Below are 18,858 nucleotides of genomic sequence, written 5' to 3'. Positions count from 1 at the left end.
CTTGTGTGCGGGGCCCTCCCGTGCAGGAGAGGGGCCTCCGAGCCTCCTGCTGCTGCAGGGCCGGGCGGGACGCTCTGGCAGCTTCGCGGGAGAGGAGATGTGTGGAGAGCCGGGCGGGTGGGGCAGATACTCATCACAGGAGAACGTCGGTTCGGGGAAACGCAGCTTTTAAGACCTGTATAACGGACTTTTAGACTCAGAGGGAGAGGGAGAGGGTGGGATGATTTGGGAGAATGACATTCTAACATGTATACTATCATGTGAATTGAATCGCCAGTCTATGTCTGACGCAGGATGCAGCATGCTTGGGGCTGGTGCATGGGGATGACCCAGAAAGATGTTATGGGGAGGGAGGTGGGAGGGGGGTTCATGTTTGGGAATGCATGTAAGAATTAAAGATTTTAAAATTTAAAAAATAAAAAACTAAAAAAAAAAAAAAAAGACCTGGAAGAGCTTTGCTAAACTCTTAGTTCTGCAACGCGAATGGACAGGGGAAGAGTGTGTGGGGAGCTGTGTGTGAGCTGGGGAGCGAGTGGGGAACTGGCGTGGGCAGGGGCGCCCCAGGCTGTGGACTGAGAGTGTGTGGTGATGGGGAGAACCCTTGCTGAGTAAGAGCGCAGGTTACTCAGGGAATGCTACTTTTGGGTCTTATTTGTTTGACCCTGAAAGTCTGAGTTTATCCTGTTAACTGGTAGGTCTATGATGGATTTTGGGGGAAGGGGAGAAGGTGAACTGGAAGGCTGAGGTGAGAGAGGGTCCATCTGAAAGGACTGGGAGCGTCTTTGCTCCAGGTGGAGAGCCTGGCCAGGGTCTGGAGGGCCGGGGACTCTGCAGGGCTTGTTAAGGAGCTTGGACTTTGGGCTGATGAGCTGGGAAACCCTTCTGTTGAGACGGATGAGAACACAGAGCACCCCTGGCGTCCTCCCTGGAGGCGCCCTCTGTGGTCCCTGGTGACCTCATGTGACACTGTCCCGACCTGTTCTCTTTCTTGCTGGTTTTTTTTCTTGTTTTCGTTTAAACATACGCAGATGGGTTAAACTGAACACCCATCCCAAATTCATGCACTGAAGCCCTAACCTCTGGTAACTCAGAGTGTGACCTGGTTTGCAGACGGGGTCTTACAGAGGTGATGAGGTCGTGAGGAGGGCTGTGGTCCAGCATGAGCATGCCCTTGTGTGCAGGGGACATTTGGACACAGAGATAGACAGGCGTCGGGGGAAGGCCATGTGAAGATGCTGGGGAGCCGCAGGCCGTGTCCCACAGCCCCGAGGAACCAGCCCTGCCCACCCTTCATCTGGGGCTTTGCAGCCTCCAGAACGGTCTGTGCCAGTTCGTGCTCTGTGACAGCGTTTCCAGCAAACTGACACATGGATTGTAACTTGTTACAGCTACTTTTTTTTCTCCCCCTATTTAAGCTTTACTTAATAGATGTGAAGAAGTTATTTAATAAATGAAAAACTTCAAACACACATAAGACCAGACAGGGGCTACAGTGAGTTCCCATGTACGTACCTTTCACCCAGTTTGAATCCGCTGGAGGCCAGCTTCCTTCATACTACCCCCACCACTTTCTCTGCCGTCATACCACCTTGGAGCGAATTTCAGACATAGCTAAGTAGGTCACTACCTGTAAGAGGTTAAGATAACTCTTAAAAACAGAAGCAGTGTCGCATTCTTCCCAGGAGAGCTAGAACCATGCTCCTCTCAGGCGGCCACTTGTCAGTGCACAGCTTTCCAGCTGTCTCAGTGTTGTCTTTTTTTTTTTTTGTTTTTACGGTTTTGAGTCATGTTTCAGATGATTCTGAATCATGTTTCACCTGTACATTGCACTTGGTTGGTGTGTCTTTCTTAAACTCTCTTCTAATTCCTTCTTCATCTTTCTCTCTCTCTCCTTGTAATTCATCAGGTTTTTCTCCTTGAGTGTTTTTCGTAGCCTGAATTTTGCTGGTTATGTTCTTGTTTTGGAATTCAATACATTCCACTGTTCGCTTTATTTCCTGTTAATTGGTGTTTAGAGCTGGAGGCTTGGTCAGATACAAGTTTGATATTTTGTTACTATTGGGTGGTTCTGTTTTGGCAGTGCTTCTGTAGTGGGGGATACTGTGTTTCTCCATCTGGAGGATCGTAATGGCAGATTGTCTTTTTGAATCATTGTTGTTCAGTTGCTAGGTTGTGTCCAGCTGTTTGCGATCCTATGAACTGCAGCACACCAGGCTTCCCTGTCCTTCACTGTCTTCCTGTGTTCACTGTCCTTCTGCTCAGATTCATGTTCATTGAGTCAGTGAGGCCATCCAACCATCTCATCCTCTGTCACCCCCTTCTCCTGCCCTCGATCTTTCCAGCATTAGGATCTTTTCCAGTGAGTCAGCTCTTCACATCAGGTGGCCAAAGTATCGGAGCTTCAGCATCAGTCCTTCAAATGAATACTCAGGGTTGATTTCCTTTAGGATTGACTGGTTTGATCACCTTGCAGTCCAAGGGACTCTCAAGAGTCCTCTCTAACACAATTCAAAAGCATTAATTTTTCGGCACTCAGCCTTCTTTATGGTTCAACTCTCACATCTGTACATGACTACTGGAAAAACCATAGCTTTGACTATATGGACCTTTGTCAGCAGAGTGATGTCTCTGCTTTTTAATATGCTGTCTAGGTTTGTCATAGCTTTCCTTCCAAGGAGTAAGCGTCGTTTACTTTCATGGCTGCAGTCACCATCCACAGTGATTTTGGAGCCCAAGAAAATAAAATCTGTCACGGCTTCCAATTTTCCCCCTTCTGTTCGCCATGAAGTGATGGGACTGGATGCCATGATCTTAGTTTTTTGAATGTTGAGTTTCAAGCCAGCTTTTTCGCTCTCCTCTTTTGGAGAGGCTCTTTTGCATTATCAGCTATTGGTAGTGAATGTCCCATCGTGCATAATGCTCCCTGGTGATTCAGACGGTAAAGAATCCACCTGCCAATGCAGGAGACATGGGTTCCATCCCTGGGTGGGGAATATCCCCTGGAGAAGGAAGTGGCAAGCCACTCCAGTGTTCTTGCCTAGGAGACTCCATGGACAGAGGAGGCTGGTGGGCTATAGTCCATGGGTTCGCAGCAAAAGAGTCAGACATGACTTAGTGACTAAACAGCAACAACCATGAAATACTATTATTATTATTTTTTTAAAACTATTTTAGAATGTAAATACTATTTTTAGCTAGCAGGCCATACCAGAACTAACAGTGGGCAGCGTTTTGAGCTATTGGTAGTGACCAGTAGTTTCCTGACCAAACTGACCATAGTTTCTTGATTCCTTTTCTAGGCTATATATACCTGTGACATAAAAGGATATATCCATTTGGTCTTTTTCCCCTTTTCTGGCCCAAAGTTCCTAAAGCCCTGGGCATTTCCTGACTGGGAGGAATGATAGCATCTGTTATTAATGACAAGCCCCTCCCACCACACCTGAATTTATGTTAATGAAGCGAATGTTCAGTTCAGTTCAGTCACTCAGTCGTGTCCAACTCTTTGTGACCCCATGGACTGCAGCACGCCACGCTTCCCTGTTTATCATCAACTCCTACAGTTTGCTCAAACTCATGTCCATCGAGTCAGTGATGCCATCCAACCATGTCATCCTCTGTCCTCCGTTTCTCCTGCCTTCAATCTTTGCCAGCATCAGGGTCTTTTCCAATGAGTCAGTTCTCCGCATCAGGTGGCCAGAGTATTGGCATTTCAGCTTCAGCATCAATCCTTCCAATGAATATTCAGGACTGATTTCCTTTAGGATTGACTGGTTTGATCTCCTTGCACTCTAAGGGACTCTCAAGAGTCTTCTCCAACACCACAGTTCCAAAGCATTAATTCTTCAGTGCTCAGCTTTCTTTATAGTCCAACTCTCACATCCACACATGACTACTGGAAAAACCATAGCTTTGACTAGATGGACCTTTGTTGGCAAAGCAGTAATCTCTGCTTTTTAATATGCTCTCTTGGTTGGTCATAGCTTTTCTTCTAAGGAGCAAGCATCTTTAATTTCATGGCTGCAGTCACCATCTGCAGTAATTTTGGAGCCAGAGAAAATGAAGTCTCTCACTGTTTCCATTGTTTCCCCATCTATTTGCCGTGAAGTGATGGGACCGAATGCCATGATCTTCGTTTTCTGAATGTTGAGTTTTAAGCCAACTTTTTCACTCTCCTCTTCACTTTCATCAAGAGGCTTTTCAGTTCCTCTTCGCTTTCTGCCGTAAGGGTGCTGTCACCTGCATATCTGAGGTTATTGATATTTCTCCCGGCAGTCTTACTTCCAGCTTGTGCGAGTGTTGGAACGAATGCTGGCAGGTCCCTAAGTAGCTTCAGGATGGGGACTGGCGGCTAGAGGAAGGAGCTGCATGATTAGAGAATTGGAAGCTTCAGTCTCACCCTTTATGACTTGAACCCCTGAGCAACCGAATAGTAAATAGGAGGCAGTTTTCTTTGTAAAGGTGTGTCAGCCGGTAACCGAGAGGGAGTGACGGAATGAGAAGGTCAGCATGTCGCGGTCCCCTGTGGGGCCTGACGCTGATGCTCATTTCTCTTTCATCTGTGACCCTTGAAAAATTTTAATGTAATTTGAAAACGGATTCACAGGTGGCTCTTCAGTTGATTGTGCGTATATTCAAGTTCTGGTGGGGGTTCTAGGCAGGGCTTCATAACGGTGGAACTATCGATCGGGTGGCACACCCCCCTTGCTCTGAGTCATTACTGAGAAATCGTGCTCCTCAGGTTACCTGTCTGTAAAGCAGATAATATGCACCTACCTCTTTGAGTCTCTCAAGTTTTCTAACTTATTAAATCAGGTGCTGGATAGATATCTATTAAAATGGTTTGGGAACTAAAATGAAAACTTACACTGACTGTATCTTTGAGATGCTGTTTGTTTTTGCATCGGAGTCTTGGGGAGGTGTATGAAGCACCCCAAACCTCTCATTATCCTTGTTCCCAGTTTGTAATCAGCCAGGCGGCCTTGATGTGCGGAGGAGACACTCCTGTCATTATTGATGTTTTTCCTTAGGCAGTGATTGGTTTGACTTACACGTTTCTGAAAGCTGCAGCCTGAGAACATCAAAGGAAAGCTGTCTGTCTTCATAGTTGCAACCTGCATAACTGTCGCAACCAGGAACCTTCCAGGGCCCGGTTTATAGTCTGACCATGGGGGCCACGGGGGTTTCCTTGTAGTTCCTCACTTCTACAGTTTGCTTCCTCTCTGCGGTTTGTGCAAACCCAGCTCACCTTGCAGCTCACGGGAGGCTGGTTTGATTTCTTCATTTTATGCAAGTTCTTTTGTGTATGGAAGTTTTCTTTGTTGATATACAGAGCTTTTTTTCTCTCTTTTTAAATCACAATACTTTGGGTCAATCAAAAGAAAAATGCTGTCAACGAAATAGTTTTTAGAAGTGGTAAAACTGTGAAAATTTCTGCTCGAGGCTACCTAGTAAATTTTTCAGGTTATTGATTTAGAATCCTCTCAGTGGGCTGGCTGACACTGAGGTGAGGTAGACTTGTGTACATTGAAGAAATCTGAGTCCAGCAGAGCAGAGGCCCCTGCAGTGTCTTTTTTAAAAAAAAATTATTTATTTTTAATTAGAGGATAATTGCCTTACGATCTTGTGTTGGATTCTGCCAGGCATCCACATGAATCAGCCATAAGTATGTGTATGTCCCCTCCCTCTTGAACCTCCTTCTCATCTCCCACCCCATCCCACCCTTCTAGGTTGTCACAGAGCCCAGGGAGGGTTTGAGCTCCCTCCCTGCAGTGTCATAACAGAAATAAATACATTATCATGGATGGGCAAAACTCAGCATAACTAGTTATTTTTAACACGGGTATGACTTTTCATGCCTACTTGATGACTCAGAGGAGATAGTTTTATGAATCAGATCATTGTGGCCCTCAGGCAGTTTTGATCAAATGTTATGATAGGTGGTAATGATAATAAAAAGGATGAAAAGAGAGGGAAAAGTTGTTTACTGTTCGCTCAGTGGAGTTTGGAGGGGAGCCCCAAAATTGTGAACTGCCCTAATTATAGTGAGGGGCTTCTGTCTGAAGCACTTAGGTTAGGCTGTTTTTGAATGTTAAAAACAGTGAGACAGAACAATGCGATATTGAGGGAATTGGGGCGGAGGGGAGGGCTTGTATCCAGCACCCTGGACCCAGAGTCTGGCCTGGCCACCTTCTCACCTCGTGTTCCTGGGCACGTTGGTGTCCTTGTTTGTGACATGGAGCTGGTGTCCTGATGATCAAATGAAAATAGTACTTATCCTCTGTGAAATCTCAGATGTGACCAATTATAACATTCCCTTATTTTTCTGCCATTAAGAAAGAAGAAATGCTGCCAATGAAAACTGCTTCCTCTCAAGTATAAAATACCCCTAACACGTGGTGATCTTAGACTGCAGTGGGCAAACCGCGTCTTGAAGATCAGTGAGATACAGCGTATATGCGAGTGCTTTGCCGCCTAAGCCTCAGGGGTGGTCTTTGGCCCTTACCGTAGAGTCAGGGGAGTGAGACGGTTCTGAGAGCCAACAGCAGCGGGCAGCACAGGCCGGGCTGGGCTCGGTTCCCGGAGGCTGGCCCTCCGCACGGGCTTCTCGCGTGGCTCACTTCCCCGAGGGACGCCGGTGTCCCTGGTGGGTGAGCTCTGCGGTCCTCCTTGCTCACGTGTGGACTTCCCTCTGTGCTCCGTCTTGCTGATCTAGAGCTTGCAGCTTCTAGGCAGCCCTGGTTAACCATGTTGTCTTTAGGAAGGGAGGCAGCAGTGGAGTCCGAACCCCCGTGACACAGCGGGTTCACAGTGCTCTCTCTCAGTAGACCTTTTGCTGTTGGGAAGGAGTGTAGTCCTGCACCGATGTGCAGCTCTTTGCTCTTCAGGGAAGTCATGTCATGCTCGAGAATGTGGTTTACTCACATAGGAGTGTGCTCGATGTTTGTTTTCTTTTCACGGGCTGTTGTCTCATTTAAGGAAAACAGTGGCATCGTTCCTTCACTTGTCTCCAGGCTTCCTCCTTGGTGCCTTTGAACACATGATTAGCCGTAGGTGGAAAAGTTTGTTTCTGACTTTCCCGTGGCAATTGTTTCACAATATATACGTGCATCAAATTATCATGTTGTACACCTTAAACGTACACCATGCTATATGTTATATCTCAAAGCAGGAGAGAAAGAAAAGTATATTTCTTTGTAAAACACTAGTAGGTGAGACTGAACAATTTGCTCTAATGAAAAATAGAAAGGTTCAGAGTAAGCCTACTTGAATAAGATGATGTCTAGATAACTGAATCTGCTGAAAGTGAGCTGTCAGAGTCTTGATGCTCCCGACAGGGGTTGCAGGCTTCTTATTAGTGGCTCACATGCAGTGTCTGCTGCAGATTCTTTTTGAAATATGCCTTTAAAGATGTAGAAGTTATTCTGAGCTGTCCCCCCACCCCCAAGAAGAAACTGGTCACAGGCCATAGTCACAGGTGTGTTGTTTTCAGCTTTTCTATCATGACCGGGGCTCCTTGAAGAAGTGGCTGATTCTAAAGCCAGAAGAGGGAAAATATAAGGGGAGCCTGGAGCCCCCTGTAGCGCCAGAGTGAGGAAGTGTTGGAGGTAAAAAAACAAAGAGGGGGGGCATGTCCGAAGGACCCAAGCATCAGCTTGAAAGAGCTCCCCATGGGGCCAAAGCTGGAACAGTCTGAGCTGCAGAGTCATGAGAATAATGGATTATCACCCAAAGTATAGGACAGAATAAGTATCTATGAGTTCATAACTTTATCAGTGGCTGAAAAGTGCAGGAAGAGGGACGGCTCTCCTTTACAGAAGAGTCCCAAGTAGTATGTGTTTAAGGACTAAGGGAAATAGAAAAATCAGCATTAGAGCATCACAGTGTATCGGTTTCCAGAGACCCAGTGTGTGGGCAGAGCCTCAGAGCGCGTCCCCCGGTTAGCAGTGACTGTAGTCACTTTAACCTACCCCTGCACATCCAGTAACTCTGCTCCCCTCCAAGGAGCACAGCTAAACTCCCCTCCCCTGGCGTGTGCCCCAGACTCCGTGACCGGCTTCTGAAGAGGGGAATGTGCAGAGGGGAGCGGAGACTGTTCGCTGTGGTGGCCTCCACCAGGGGCCCCGGGACCCGGCTTCACGGAGCATCACGTGCCCCAGATACGAAGTCACGGGAAGGGCGCTTCACCCGGCAGTATTCTAGATTCTTCCCACATACTGGTAACCTCAGTCCAGTTCTGAGAAGACATCAGGCAGCCCCAGTTGAGGGATAGTTTGCAAAGTCGCCGACAGATATTCTTCAGAAGCGTCACAGTTGTGAAGCACGGGCAGAGACATCAGAGGTCGGATGAGACTAAGGCCATGATGGGTGAATGGAACGTCGGTGGCCCCGGTTGAATCCTGGCAAAGAAAAAGGGTGTTGATGGAAAAACTGGTAAAGTCCAGGTACAGTTGGGCGTTCAGCTGGTGGCGTAGTACGCGTGTTGTCTTAGCTCTGATAAACGCGCCACGTCGGATGCTCAGGCCATTGGAAGCTGGGGGAAGGGTGTACGGGTACACTCTGCATTGCCTCTGTAACTCTGCTGTAAATCTAAAATTGTTTTGAAATCAGAAGTTAAAAAAAAAAGACTCAGCTTCTTATCCTAGGTTGGTCATCAGCTTTATCGTGAGCATTTGAGAATCATTTTATTACTGGGATATTATTTATCCCACTTATATCTGGCAGAAAATATATTGATTCGCCTATTAAAGTCGATTTTGGAATGTCTGTGTTAACATTGTTTATTTCTCTTTCCAGGGGAGGCACCTGTTGCAGAAATTACCACGTCTTTTGTGATCCTCTCTGTGGGCAGTTTAATGATATTAATAGTGTTAATTGCAAACTGTGTATCCTGCTGTAAGGACCCAGAAATAGACTTTAAGGTGAGCACAGATGGGAGGAACTTTAAAAGTCATCCCCTGGTATGTTTATCAATAGAGTGGCTGTATATCATGATCCCTGGGGAACAGGGGTGGCAATTCGTTTTTTTTTCCTGAAGGGGCCAGATAGTAACTATTAAAGTGAGATAAAGAGCTGTTGTAAATAGTAAGTACTGTGGGCCGTGCAGTCTCTGTCAAGGCTGCTTAGCTGTCACCTCTGTCATCGTGGCCACCTGAGCCCCAGACCGCATGGAAACAAGTGGTCCCGCTGTGTGTGGGTGGAGCTTCATGTACACGGTCCACTGGGCCATCTGCATTTGGACCCCCCGGCGAGCCTCGTGGACGGTAACCACCCACCTGTTTTAATGGAAGTTTTGCTGAGTGAGGGATAAGGAACGGTGATTCAGTTCACTTGGTGTGAAGCCTGTAGGGAGAAGAAGGCTGGTTTTGATTCTTTTTCTAAGCTTGCAAGCTCTGGTGAATTTGTGGCTGTTGAATCACGGAAGCCAGGGGATCCCTCAGTGCCTTTTGTTGGTCAGGACCAGCATCTTTGAGTTTACCTCAAGCCCTGAGCTCCCTGAGGAGCAGAAAAGAGCACTGCTGGTAATAAAGCTGGCCCAGAGTGGGGGGTGATGGGGGGGGGGTTTGTGTGTGTGATAATATAGAGGTGCTGGCGTGGTAGCTTCTGGGCGGAGTCTGCTGGAAGCCAGCTGGGATATCCTCTCTAGAACTTGTAGCTGGATGCTTTAGGGCTCAGTGAAGACTTATTAAAAAGGAGTACACGGAAGAAGGGGGAAAAAGAGGGATGTGTGTGCAGAGAAAATGGTCCTGCAGGTGGAGCTTTCGTGCATGGTGACGGTCTTGGGGCTGTCCCGTGAGCCCTGAGGACTGAGGGTCAGGTCAGGCGGGACCCTCTTCCGTGGACACGTGGACCTTACTTCTCCAGCCTCACCCCTGTTTCCGTGTGAGTCCCCTTTACCTTCGGTCTGGTGGCAGCTCTGAGGATGGAAGATGTGCTGTCCCTTTGGCTGGACGCCAGTGTTACACATGTTGGGGGGAGAGGAAGGCTGAAGGGGGCTGGAGGAAAACTCCCTAGCAAGGGTCATTGTCTCTAGAAGACTCCCCGCCCAGAGGACGTGAGCGCTGAGGCCCTGGAATCAGTGCAGACCCGTCAGGGGGGCCCTGGTGACTGCACCGCCTGGGGGCGCAGCGGCAGGCACTCAGTCTCGCTGAGGGGCCACGCACAGACACATGGCCCTTTAGGGACAGACGTGAAGGCCGATCAGGGTTTCTGAAACCAAAAGCCAGTCTCTCTCACGCCGCGAGACCTCACTCTTGCCTTGAATCGTTCTTATCCCCTGACACTCAGCGTGGGCCTAGGGAGTCCGTGACGAGTCAGACTCAGGGAGTGTGTGTTTATCAGGCTTCCCCAGGTGACTGCTGCAGCGGTTCAGGGCCCACATTGGACAGAAGACCCTCCCCAGCTTCAGGCCGTGGAACGGAAGGAGGGAGTCATCGTCTGGCACTCGTGGTTTTCCTTTAGGCTTAGAGGGGTGGCGTTCCAGAGTGGAGCGGCCCCTGGGAGGCTGCATCCTGGTCAAGCCAGTGGCCTGCTGGAGAGCGCCCAGGCGGTGGAGGGCATAGCGCAGAGTGACCCAGTGTCCCCGCACAGCCCCATCCTTGCTGCTGTTATGCTGTGTTACCGCTCTCAGTCTTTAGAATTACCTACTGCCTAATGGTGTATCACACGCTGCCCAGCTTAGGAGTGATGGATGACATCTTTTCTTAAACAAGAGAACCTTGAGGGATGTCCGAAGGGGAAACCAGGCGAAGCTCTTCTGTTTAGGGGTGACCTCGCAGATTGGAGTGTCCTCCTCTCCCCTCCCCAGTAGACAGGGATAGTGCCCTGATGCTCTTGGCAACACCGATGACGGGTATGAGAACATGAAATGTTACATCAGCGACATCCATCCTTACACCCGGCAGCTTCTCCCGTGCACGGGCTGGGGCCGAGGGAGGTGGTAGAAAAGAGTTTGGTCACGTAGAGGGCTGGAAAACAGTCTTGTTCGCTTCTGTCATGGCGCCTGGCGGGGTAATGCTCATTAATTATCTGAATGAGTGACCTTGATAGTCGCCTGTATCTATGTTAAATTAACAGGGACACCAAGACAGGCCCAGCTCACTGAATAATGATAGCAGGAGTCAGGGTAGCTTTCTGCCGGACAAAGTCACTTAAAGGGTTCCGCAGCTCAGTTGGTGCAGCCTCCATTTTAAAGTTGCCATCTTTAGAAAGCCAGATGTTCTTAGAATGTTCATTGCACTTATGTGCCTCAGAGTTTAATACTGACCTTCATGGTTCAGATCCTGATGGTCTTTCTACCTAGTTTAGTACATTTATGCATTGTTACTCTTGCCAGAGGAATAGGACTCACTTAAAAAAATCTAAATATCTTTTCTGTGTCTTTTAACTGTCTTTATTTTGATTGAAATCACAAGAAACCAGAAATACATATACAGTTGAAAAATAAATGTTTTGATTCAGTATGCAAAGAGATCTGTGAAAGTGAATAATAGTAGTAAAAAGAATGCCTTAAACTGACCCAGATTCAATCCCTGGGTTCGGAAGATCCCTTGGAGAAGAATATGGCAAGTCCACTCCAGTGTTCTTGCCTGGGGAATCTCACAGTTAGAGGAGCCTGGCTAGCCCAGTCCATGGGGTCATAAAGAGTTGGACATGGCTGAGTGACTAACACTTTTACTTTCATAGTAACTTAAAATTCAGATATTGAGCCTGGAAATTATAAGTTCTAGGGGTCATTTTAGAAAATTTTGCATTTAACTTCAAGTTGATCAGTTTTAAAAGTTACATATGATGTTATTGATTTCAGATCTTATTTATTCTGTTTAGAGTCACAGAACACAATTACTCATGCTTTTTGCTTGAAGGCAATATCAATTGGGAAAAAAATTATGGCGGGGTGTCCCCAGCGAGTGAATAAATGTTTATGTCTTACATGTTAGCATGTATCTTTGGTATTTGCTCTCAAGCTGATTTATATTAGATACAGCATCACTCTTCCTTTGCTTTAGGAGTTTGAAGATAATTTTGATGATGAGATTGATTTTACACCACCAGCAGAAGACACGCCCTCTGTCCAGTCTCCAGCAGAAGTCTTCACACTTTCAGTACCAACTGTCTCGCTACCAGCTCCATCACAGTTCCAGCCTTCAGTAGGTAAGGCCTTCCGTCCTGATGTCACGTTGCCATGAATAACTTCTGAGTCCTGAGAAAGGAAGCCTTGCTACTAATCCATAGAATGACTGGACTGTGGGTCTCCTCTGGTTGCTAATTTCTCTGCCTTCTGCTCTTTGGTGAAGCTCAATTCTGGCGGTCAGACTTAAGTTCATTGACGTTTCCATTTGTTTCTTTCTTCCTGCTCCTCAGACTGGATAATCTCATTTGACCTGCCTTCAAGTTTACAGATTATCCGAAATCTGTTGTTGAACCCCTCTTGTGATTTTTTTTTTTTTTCCAGTTCTTGCACTCTCAGCTCTAAAACTCTATTTGGCTCCTTTTAATAATTTCTCTCACTTTATTGGTCTTCTTTCAATTTCCTGTGGTTCTTTGTCTGTGGTTTCCTTTAGCCCTTTCAGCGTGTTTAAGACACGTGATTTAAGCTCTTGTCCAGTAAGGCCAGTGTCTGTTTTCTCAGGGACACTTTCTTTTAAATTTCCTTTGTAGCAGTTCATGTACCACTATTTATTGTTCTTTATTTGTTTTGCAATTTTCTGTTGAAAACTGGATATTTTGAATAACATGATATGCAAAAAAAAAAAAGGGGGGTGGGGAACAAGGAACAGATGCTGTCTAGGTCCTGACGGCCTGACTCTGTGCCAGGGCAGGTGCCCAGCCTGGCCACTGACAGCTCTGCCTTAGCCTTCAGTTCCTGCCGGTGGTGACACCTCTGTTCTTGGGTCTCTTCTGAGCAGATGTCCTTCCCTGAGGATGCACATGACTCTCTAAGTTACCCCGTATGCGTAATAATAGCTTTTTAAAAAGAGCTCCTTCCCCCCCCCCCCACCCCGCCACCCCAGTTTTCACTGAGCTTTTTCGCTGAAGCTTTAGCTGGTTTATTGTTGCCTCCGTTGTGTTCTGCCCCAGGTGGCAGCGCCTCGTCCACCTGGCTTTTGTTGTTTTGAGGCACATGAAGCCTCCCCGTCCTGACAGAGCCCAGTTCAGTGGAAGAAGGGGTGCCCCTACAGCAGGCCTTCAGGGAAGCCCCCGGTCAGGTCAAGAGAAACACAGTTCCTGGGGAAGGAGGGCACTCTGCTCCCTCTGGGACCAGCACCCACTCTGGCACATGGCTTGTTTTTAAGATGTGCTATGAGGGAGGTGGGATGTAGGTGAATGAAAGGCCACAAAGAAATTCTCCCCTTTTCAGTGGCCTTTCTCCTGGTTCCCTTTGATTACTCTAAACCTTCACCTTCTTCCAGAGTTCTGATGAGGTGGAGTTTGTGGCAAGAGTTTCAGTGTTTCCAGAGAGGAACAGTCTAGAGATCCCTGCTCCCCACCCCACCCCCAACCCCCGTAAAAGTAAAGACTGAGTAAAGGCCAGTGAGTGGTGGTGACTGGTGTTACAGTAGGGCTATTGATGGGAGTGTTTAGTGCTGGAGCTGAGAGTCAGGGCAGGATGCTTTTTCACAAATGCTGTCAGTTGTAGCCATTTCTTTTTTATAATTTCGTTGACTTGTGTTTCGGCTCTGACGGCCTGTGTTGCGGGCGTAGGCTTTTCTCTCGTTGCCGCAAGCGGGGCCTCTCTCTGGCTGCAGCGCTGGGCCTTCTTGTGGCTGTGGCGTCTCCTGGTGCAGAGCATAGGCCCTGGGGTGCGCGGGCTGGGAGGGCTCAGGGGCTGCGGCTCCAGGGCCCTGGGGCACAGGCTCGGTAGCTGTGGCCCATGGACTTAGTCGCTCCGCAGCACGTGGGATCTTCCCAGATCGGGGATTGAGCCTGTGTCTCTTGCACTGGCAGGCAGCAGGCCATCAGAGAAGCCCTGAAGTATTCATTTCTATCTTTATTATCACAAACATTAAGTTTATATTAGCATTTATACTTCATAGGTTATATACTTATTATGTCTTTTTGTTAAATACTTATCTTTACTTCTTAAATGTTCTTTTTCCTGCAGAAGGTTTGAAGTCCCAAGTTGCCCGCCACAGTCTGAACTACATACAGGAAATTGGGAATGGCTGGTTTGGAAAGGTAAAGTCTGCTCACCTTCATTTTTTCCCTCCTGTTACACTGTTAGAATGCAGAGCTGCTTAAGTCTTAGTATGCGTTACATTGCACATCTCTCCACACACTGTGGCATCAATTGAATTTCTCCATTGGTCCCTGAAACCATGTGGGAGTGTGAGTGTCAGCACTTCTGGGTGTGTGAGTTTCCCCAAGAAGGCCTTTGTTTTTTATCAGAGCCTTTTCTAATTGTTGGCATAAGAGTGATGAGAATGGAAAAGAGATGGGAATTTTAGAAGCTTTTCATCCTCCTCCAATTATTTGTTTTCCCTCCTCCCCCACTTCCCCTTATGACACTTAAAGCACATTTTAATGGGTAGATAGCATGGTCTTAATGAAAACTGTCGTGAAGAACTGTTCCGTTCCTCATCTTTCGCTTTAGGTGCTCCTTGGAGAGATCTACACAGGCACGAGTGTAGCGAGAGTAATCGTGAAGGAGTTAAAAGCAAGCGCAAGCCCGAAGGAGCAAGACACTTTTTTGAAAAATGGAGAACCATACTAGTAAGTAAACCATAGCATATGTTTTTTAAATGTGGTCTGTTGAAAATCAGGTGTTTAAAACCACTTTGAGATTTCTGGTTGTAAAATACACAGTTTAAATAAGATCCGGAGTCTCATAGCACAAGACCCAATATGTCCAGGTTTCAATCGAAATTACTCATCTTTCCAAGAAAAACTCAGCACAAGTAAGAATAGGCAGCAGATGGTGGGAATGTGAATTAGTGCCATCACTATGGAAAATAGTATGGAGATTCCTCAGAAAACTGAAAATAGTGATCCAGCAGTCTCACCCCTGGGGGTATATCCGGACAAAACTGTAATTCAGAAAGGTGCATGTACCCCAGCACGTTCACAGCAGCACTGTTTGCAGTAGACACAGGAACCACCTAAGTGTTCATAGCAGATGAATGGATAAAGAAGAAGGGGGTATGTACAGTATACTCAGCCGTAAAAATGAGTGAAATAATGCCATTTGCAGCAAGTCAGGCAGAGAAAGACAGATACCATGTGATGCCCCTTAATGTGGGATTTAAACTATGACGCAAATGAGCCTGTCTACAAAACAGAAAGGCTCTCGGGCAGAGAATGGAAGTGCAGTTGCCACGTGGGAGGGGGACTGAGGGAAGGCCGGGCTGGGAGTTTGGGATTATCAGGTGCACAATATTGTATAGAGAACAGGTAAGCATCCAGGTCGACCTGTTACAGCACAGGGACCTATGTTCAATATCCTGAGGTAGATCATAACGGAAAAGAATATGAAAAAGCGTGTGTATCTGTAAAACAGAATCATTTTGATGTATAGCAAAAATTAACACAACATTGAAAATCGACTATACTTCAGTAAAACAAAACACGAAAACAACAAATACAACACCAAGATGAGAGCGATGTTTGGCTTATCTGACAAAGGAGCCGTTGTAAAAATGCTTCAGTTCAGCTCAGTTCAGTCGCTCAGTCATGTCCGACTCTTTGCGACCCCATGAATCACAGCACGTCAGGCCTCCCTATCCATCACCGTCTTCCGGAGTTCACTCATACTCACGTCCATCGAGTCCGTGATGCCATCCAGCCATCTCATCCTGGGTCGTCCCCTTCTCCTCCTGCCCCCAATCTCTCCCAGCATCAGTCTTTTCCAATGAGTCAACTCTTCGCATGAGGTGTCCAAAGTACTGGAGCTTCAGCTTTAGCATCATTCCTTCCAAAGAAATCCCAGGGTTGATCTCCTTCAGAATGGACTGGTTGGATCTCCGTGCAGTCCAGAGGACCCTCAAGAGTCTTCAACACCACAATTCAAACGCATCAATTCTTCAGCGCTCAGCCTTCTTCACAGTCCAACTCTCACATCCATACATGACCACAGGAAAAACCATAGCCTTGAGTGCCCTTAAATGAAAACATGCAGAGCCTCAGCAGGGATATAGACAATGTCAGAAGACCTGAATGGACTCTTCACAACTGAAAAAAATAGTAATCAAAATAAAAACTCAATGGATGAGTTCAGCTGCAGAATGGAGAAGACGAAGGAGAAACATCAGTGAAGCTGAAGATAAATATTTATCGCCCAATTCATGCAGCAAAAAGAAAATGTTAAAAAAATGAAAATGCCTCAAGGACTTGGGGGCTTGAACAAAAGATCATGACGACCCAGATTGAAAGGAGATAGAAGATGGCTTAAAAAGATGTTTGAAGAAGTATTCACTGAAAATTATTCCACATTTTGCAAAGACAAACCTACAGATTCAAGAAATGGAGCAAATCTCAAATATGATAAACCCAAAGAAATGTGTGCCAACACACATCATAGTCAAATGTCTGAAAACAGAAGACACGAAGTCTCAAAAGCAGGGACAGGGAAGCACCGTCTTACCTGTGGGGTCGGATTACATGAGAAAAGGGGAGTCTCAAACCGATAATCTCAGCTCATACGTCAAGGGACCAGAAAAACAGGAGCAAAATGAACTCCATGCAAGCAGGAGTGGATATTAAAGAAAAGAGCAGAAACAGGACGACTGCAGATAAAAATCAGTGAAACACGAAGCTGGCTCTTCGGAAAGACAGAAAAAGCGGAAAACCTCGAACAACACTGGCAGAGAACAGGAGAGAGAGAACACACAGATTCCTAACACCAGGAACGAGACAGACCCTGGCAGGACGCGACCAACAGCTCTAGTGTATGTGTTTACAGCTTAGGTGAAATGCACCAGTTACTCAAAAAGCACAGACCGCCACAGCTCTCTCAGTATGAAATAGGTTATTGGAATAGAGTTATTAAAGACATGGAGTTTGAAACCTAAAAAGTCTCCAAAAGAATCTCTGGGGTTGGATAGTTTGACCAGAGAATTCTTCAAAGTAGGTGAAGATGGTGCAGTCACTGTAGACTAGTTAGACACTTTGTTGCAAAACTAAACATACACTGAACCACCATATGTATTAGTCACAGTTCTCCACAGAAACACGAGCCAGTAGGATCTGTAGAGAGAGAGAGGGATGGATAGGTGGGGAGGTAGGTAGATGGAGGTAGGTAGGTAGGTAGATAGGTAGGTGAGTGGTTGGAGGTAGGTAGGTAGATAGACGAATGAATAGGTGATTTATTTTAAGGAAATGGCTCATGCAATTATGGAGTCTGGCAGGTGCGCAGGGCGGGGCCAGCAGGCTGGAGACATGGAGCAGAGCCGCTGTTACAGTTCAAGCGTGGAGGCCGTCTGCTCACAGTATTCCTTCTCACTGGGGGAGGCTGGTCTTTGTTCTGTTAAGGTCTTCACCTGATTGGACGAGGCCCACCCACATTATGGAGCACCATCTGCTTTTACTGAAAGTCAACTGATTTAATGATGATCTCGTCCCCAAACGCCCTCACAGAAGTGTCCAGAACAACATTTGACCGAATATCTGTGCACTATGGCCCAGCCAAGTTGACACAAAATTAACTGTCACATCCTATAATCTAGCTGTTGGACTCCTGGCCATTTATCTCAGAGAACTTATTTCTACACAAAATCTCTTGCATGATTGTTTATAGGAGCTTTATTTATAATAGCCTCAAACTGGGAAAACTAAAATCCCTAGGTGACTGGTTTGGACAAACTGGTCCATCCAACCCGTGGAATTCTGCTCAGTGTTAAATGAGAGGGGACGCCTGATGCAGGCAGCAACTTAGGTAATCCTAAAGGCATTATGTTGCGTGAAAAAATCAACCTCAGGAGGCCACACACTGTGTGATTTCATTTACATAATCTTCTCACAATGAGATGTGGGGAAGGAGACCAGATTAGTGGGTGCCAGGGCTGAGGGACGGCTGGTAGGGGTTGTCGGGGTGTGACCGTGCAGGGTGGCACAGAGAGCTCCGTGGTGGGGGGCAGTTGTGTATTTCCGCTGTGTAGTGGTTGCATGAAGCTACACACTTGGCAACAGGACCCGGGCGCACACAGCACACTGCTCCCAAGCGCCAGCGCCCTGGTTTCAGGCTTGCACTGGGTTAGGTGCCACCAGGAAGGAAAACTGGGTGAAGGGAGCCTGGGCCCTCTACTGTCTTTGCAACTTACTCTTATTTCACTATTGTCTTCAAAATAAAGACTTTTTTAAAAAAGAAAAACCATTTTGGCATATCTTTTTTTTCTTTTAGCTTTGTTTTAGACAACATATTTTTCAAAAATGTTTGCATATACAATGATTTATAAGACCAGTATATGAACTAGATAGCTTAAGAAGTAGCCAGGTTACTTAACGTATAGGTTGAAATGCTAATTGAATATAGTCCTTTTAAATGCTGCTTCAAACTGATAGCTATAAAGTTAAATTACCAGAGTTAAAAGATTCTAATGATAGAAGTTGTTTTAATTTGTGAAAATATTCACCTGCTTGCCTTTGAATTATTTAATCAATACATAACTTAGAATGCATCTGTTAAATACAATCTTCTGGTGCACTTTTCAGTTGATCGTATTTAAATCGTTAAGAATGTTCCAATTTGGGGTTACTGTCTGAACAGTTTTACTGGCCTGCTTCCTCATGAACACTGCTGTGACTTTTATTTTTCACCAGTATCCTTCAGCATCCAAATGTCCTCCAGTGTGTCGGACAGTGTGTAGAAGCAATCCCCTATCTTCTGGTGTTCGAGTTCTGTGACCTGGTAAGTTTCTAGTACAA

The 18,858-nt window shown here is 46.4% G+C and overlaps 1 protein-coding gene across 2 annotated transcripts in view; it reads left to right on the top strand.

Moving 5' to 3' along the window:
* The window catches only part of LMTK2 (lemur tyrosine kinase 2), a 72,127-nt gene that overhangs the window by 16,749 nt on the left and 36,520 nt on the right, over positions 1 to 18,858 (top strand). For both annotated transcript variants that reach the window (XM_069569574.1, XM_069569575.1), the window contains exons 2-6: positions 8,797 to 8,921; positions 12,009 to 12,153; positions 14,105 to 14,178; positions 14,594 to 14,712; positions 18,754 to 18,841. In XM_069569574.1, the coding sequence (XP_069425675.1) occupies positions 8,797 to 8,921; positions 12,009 to 12,153; positions 14,105 to 14,178; positions 14,594 to 14,712; positions 18,754 to 18,841 (551 nt within the window). The remainder of the gene's footprint in view (positions 1 to 8,796; positions 8,922 to 12,008; positions 12,154 to 14,104; positions 14,179 to 14,593; positions 14,713 to 18,753; positions 18,842 to 18,858) is intronic.

The sequence above is a fragment of the Ovis canadensis genome, chromosome 24, assembly GCF_042477335.2.
Source record: "Ovis canadensis isolate MfBH-ARS-UI-01 breed Bighorn chromosome 24, ARS-UI_OviCan_v2, whole genome shotgun sequence".
NCBI lineage: Eukaryota > Metazoa > Chordata > Mammalia > Artiodactyla > Bovidae > Ovis > Ovis canadensis.
Note: the sequence above shows the minus strand (reverse complement) of the source record. Positions and strands in the feature narration are given on the sequence as shown.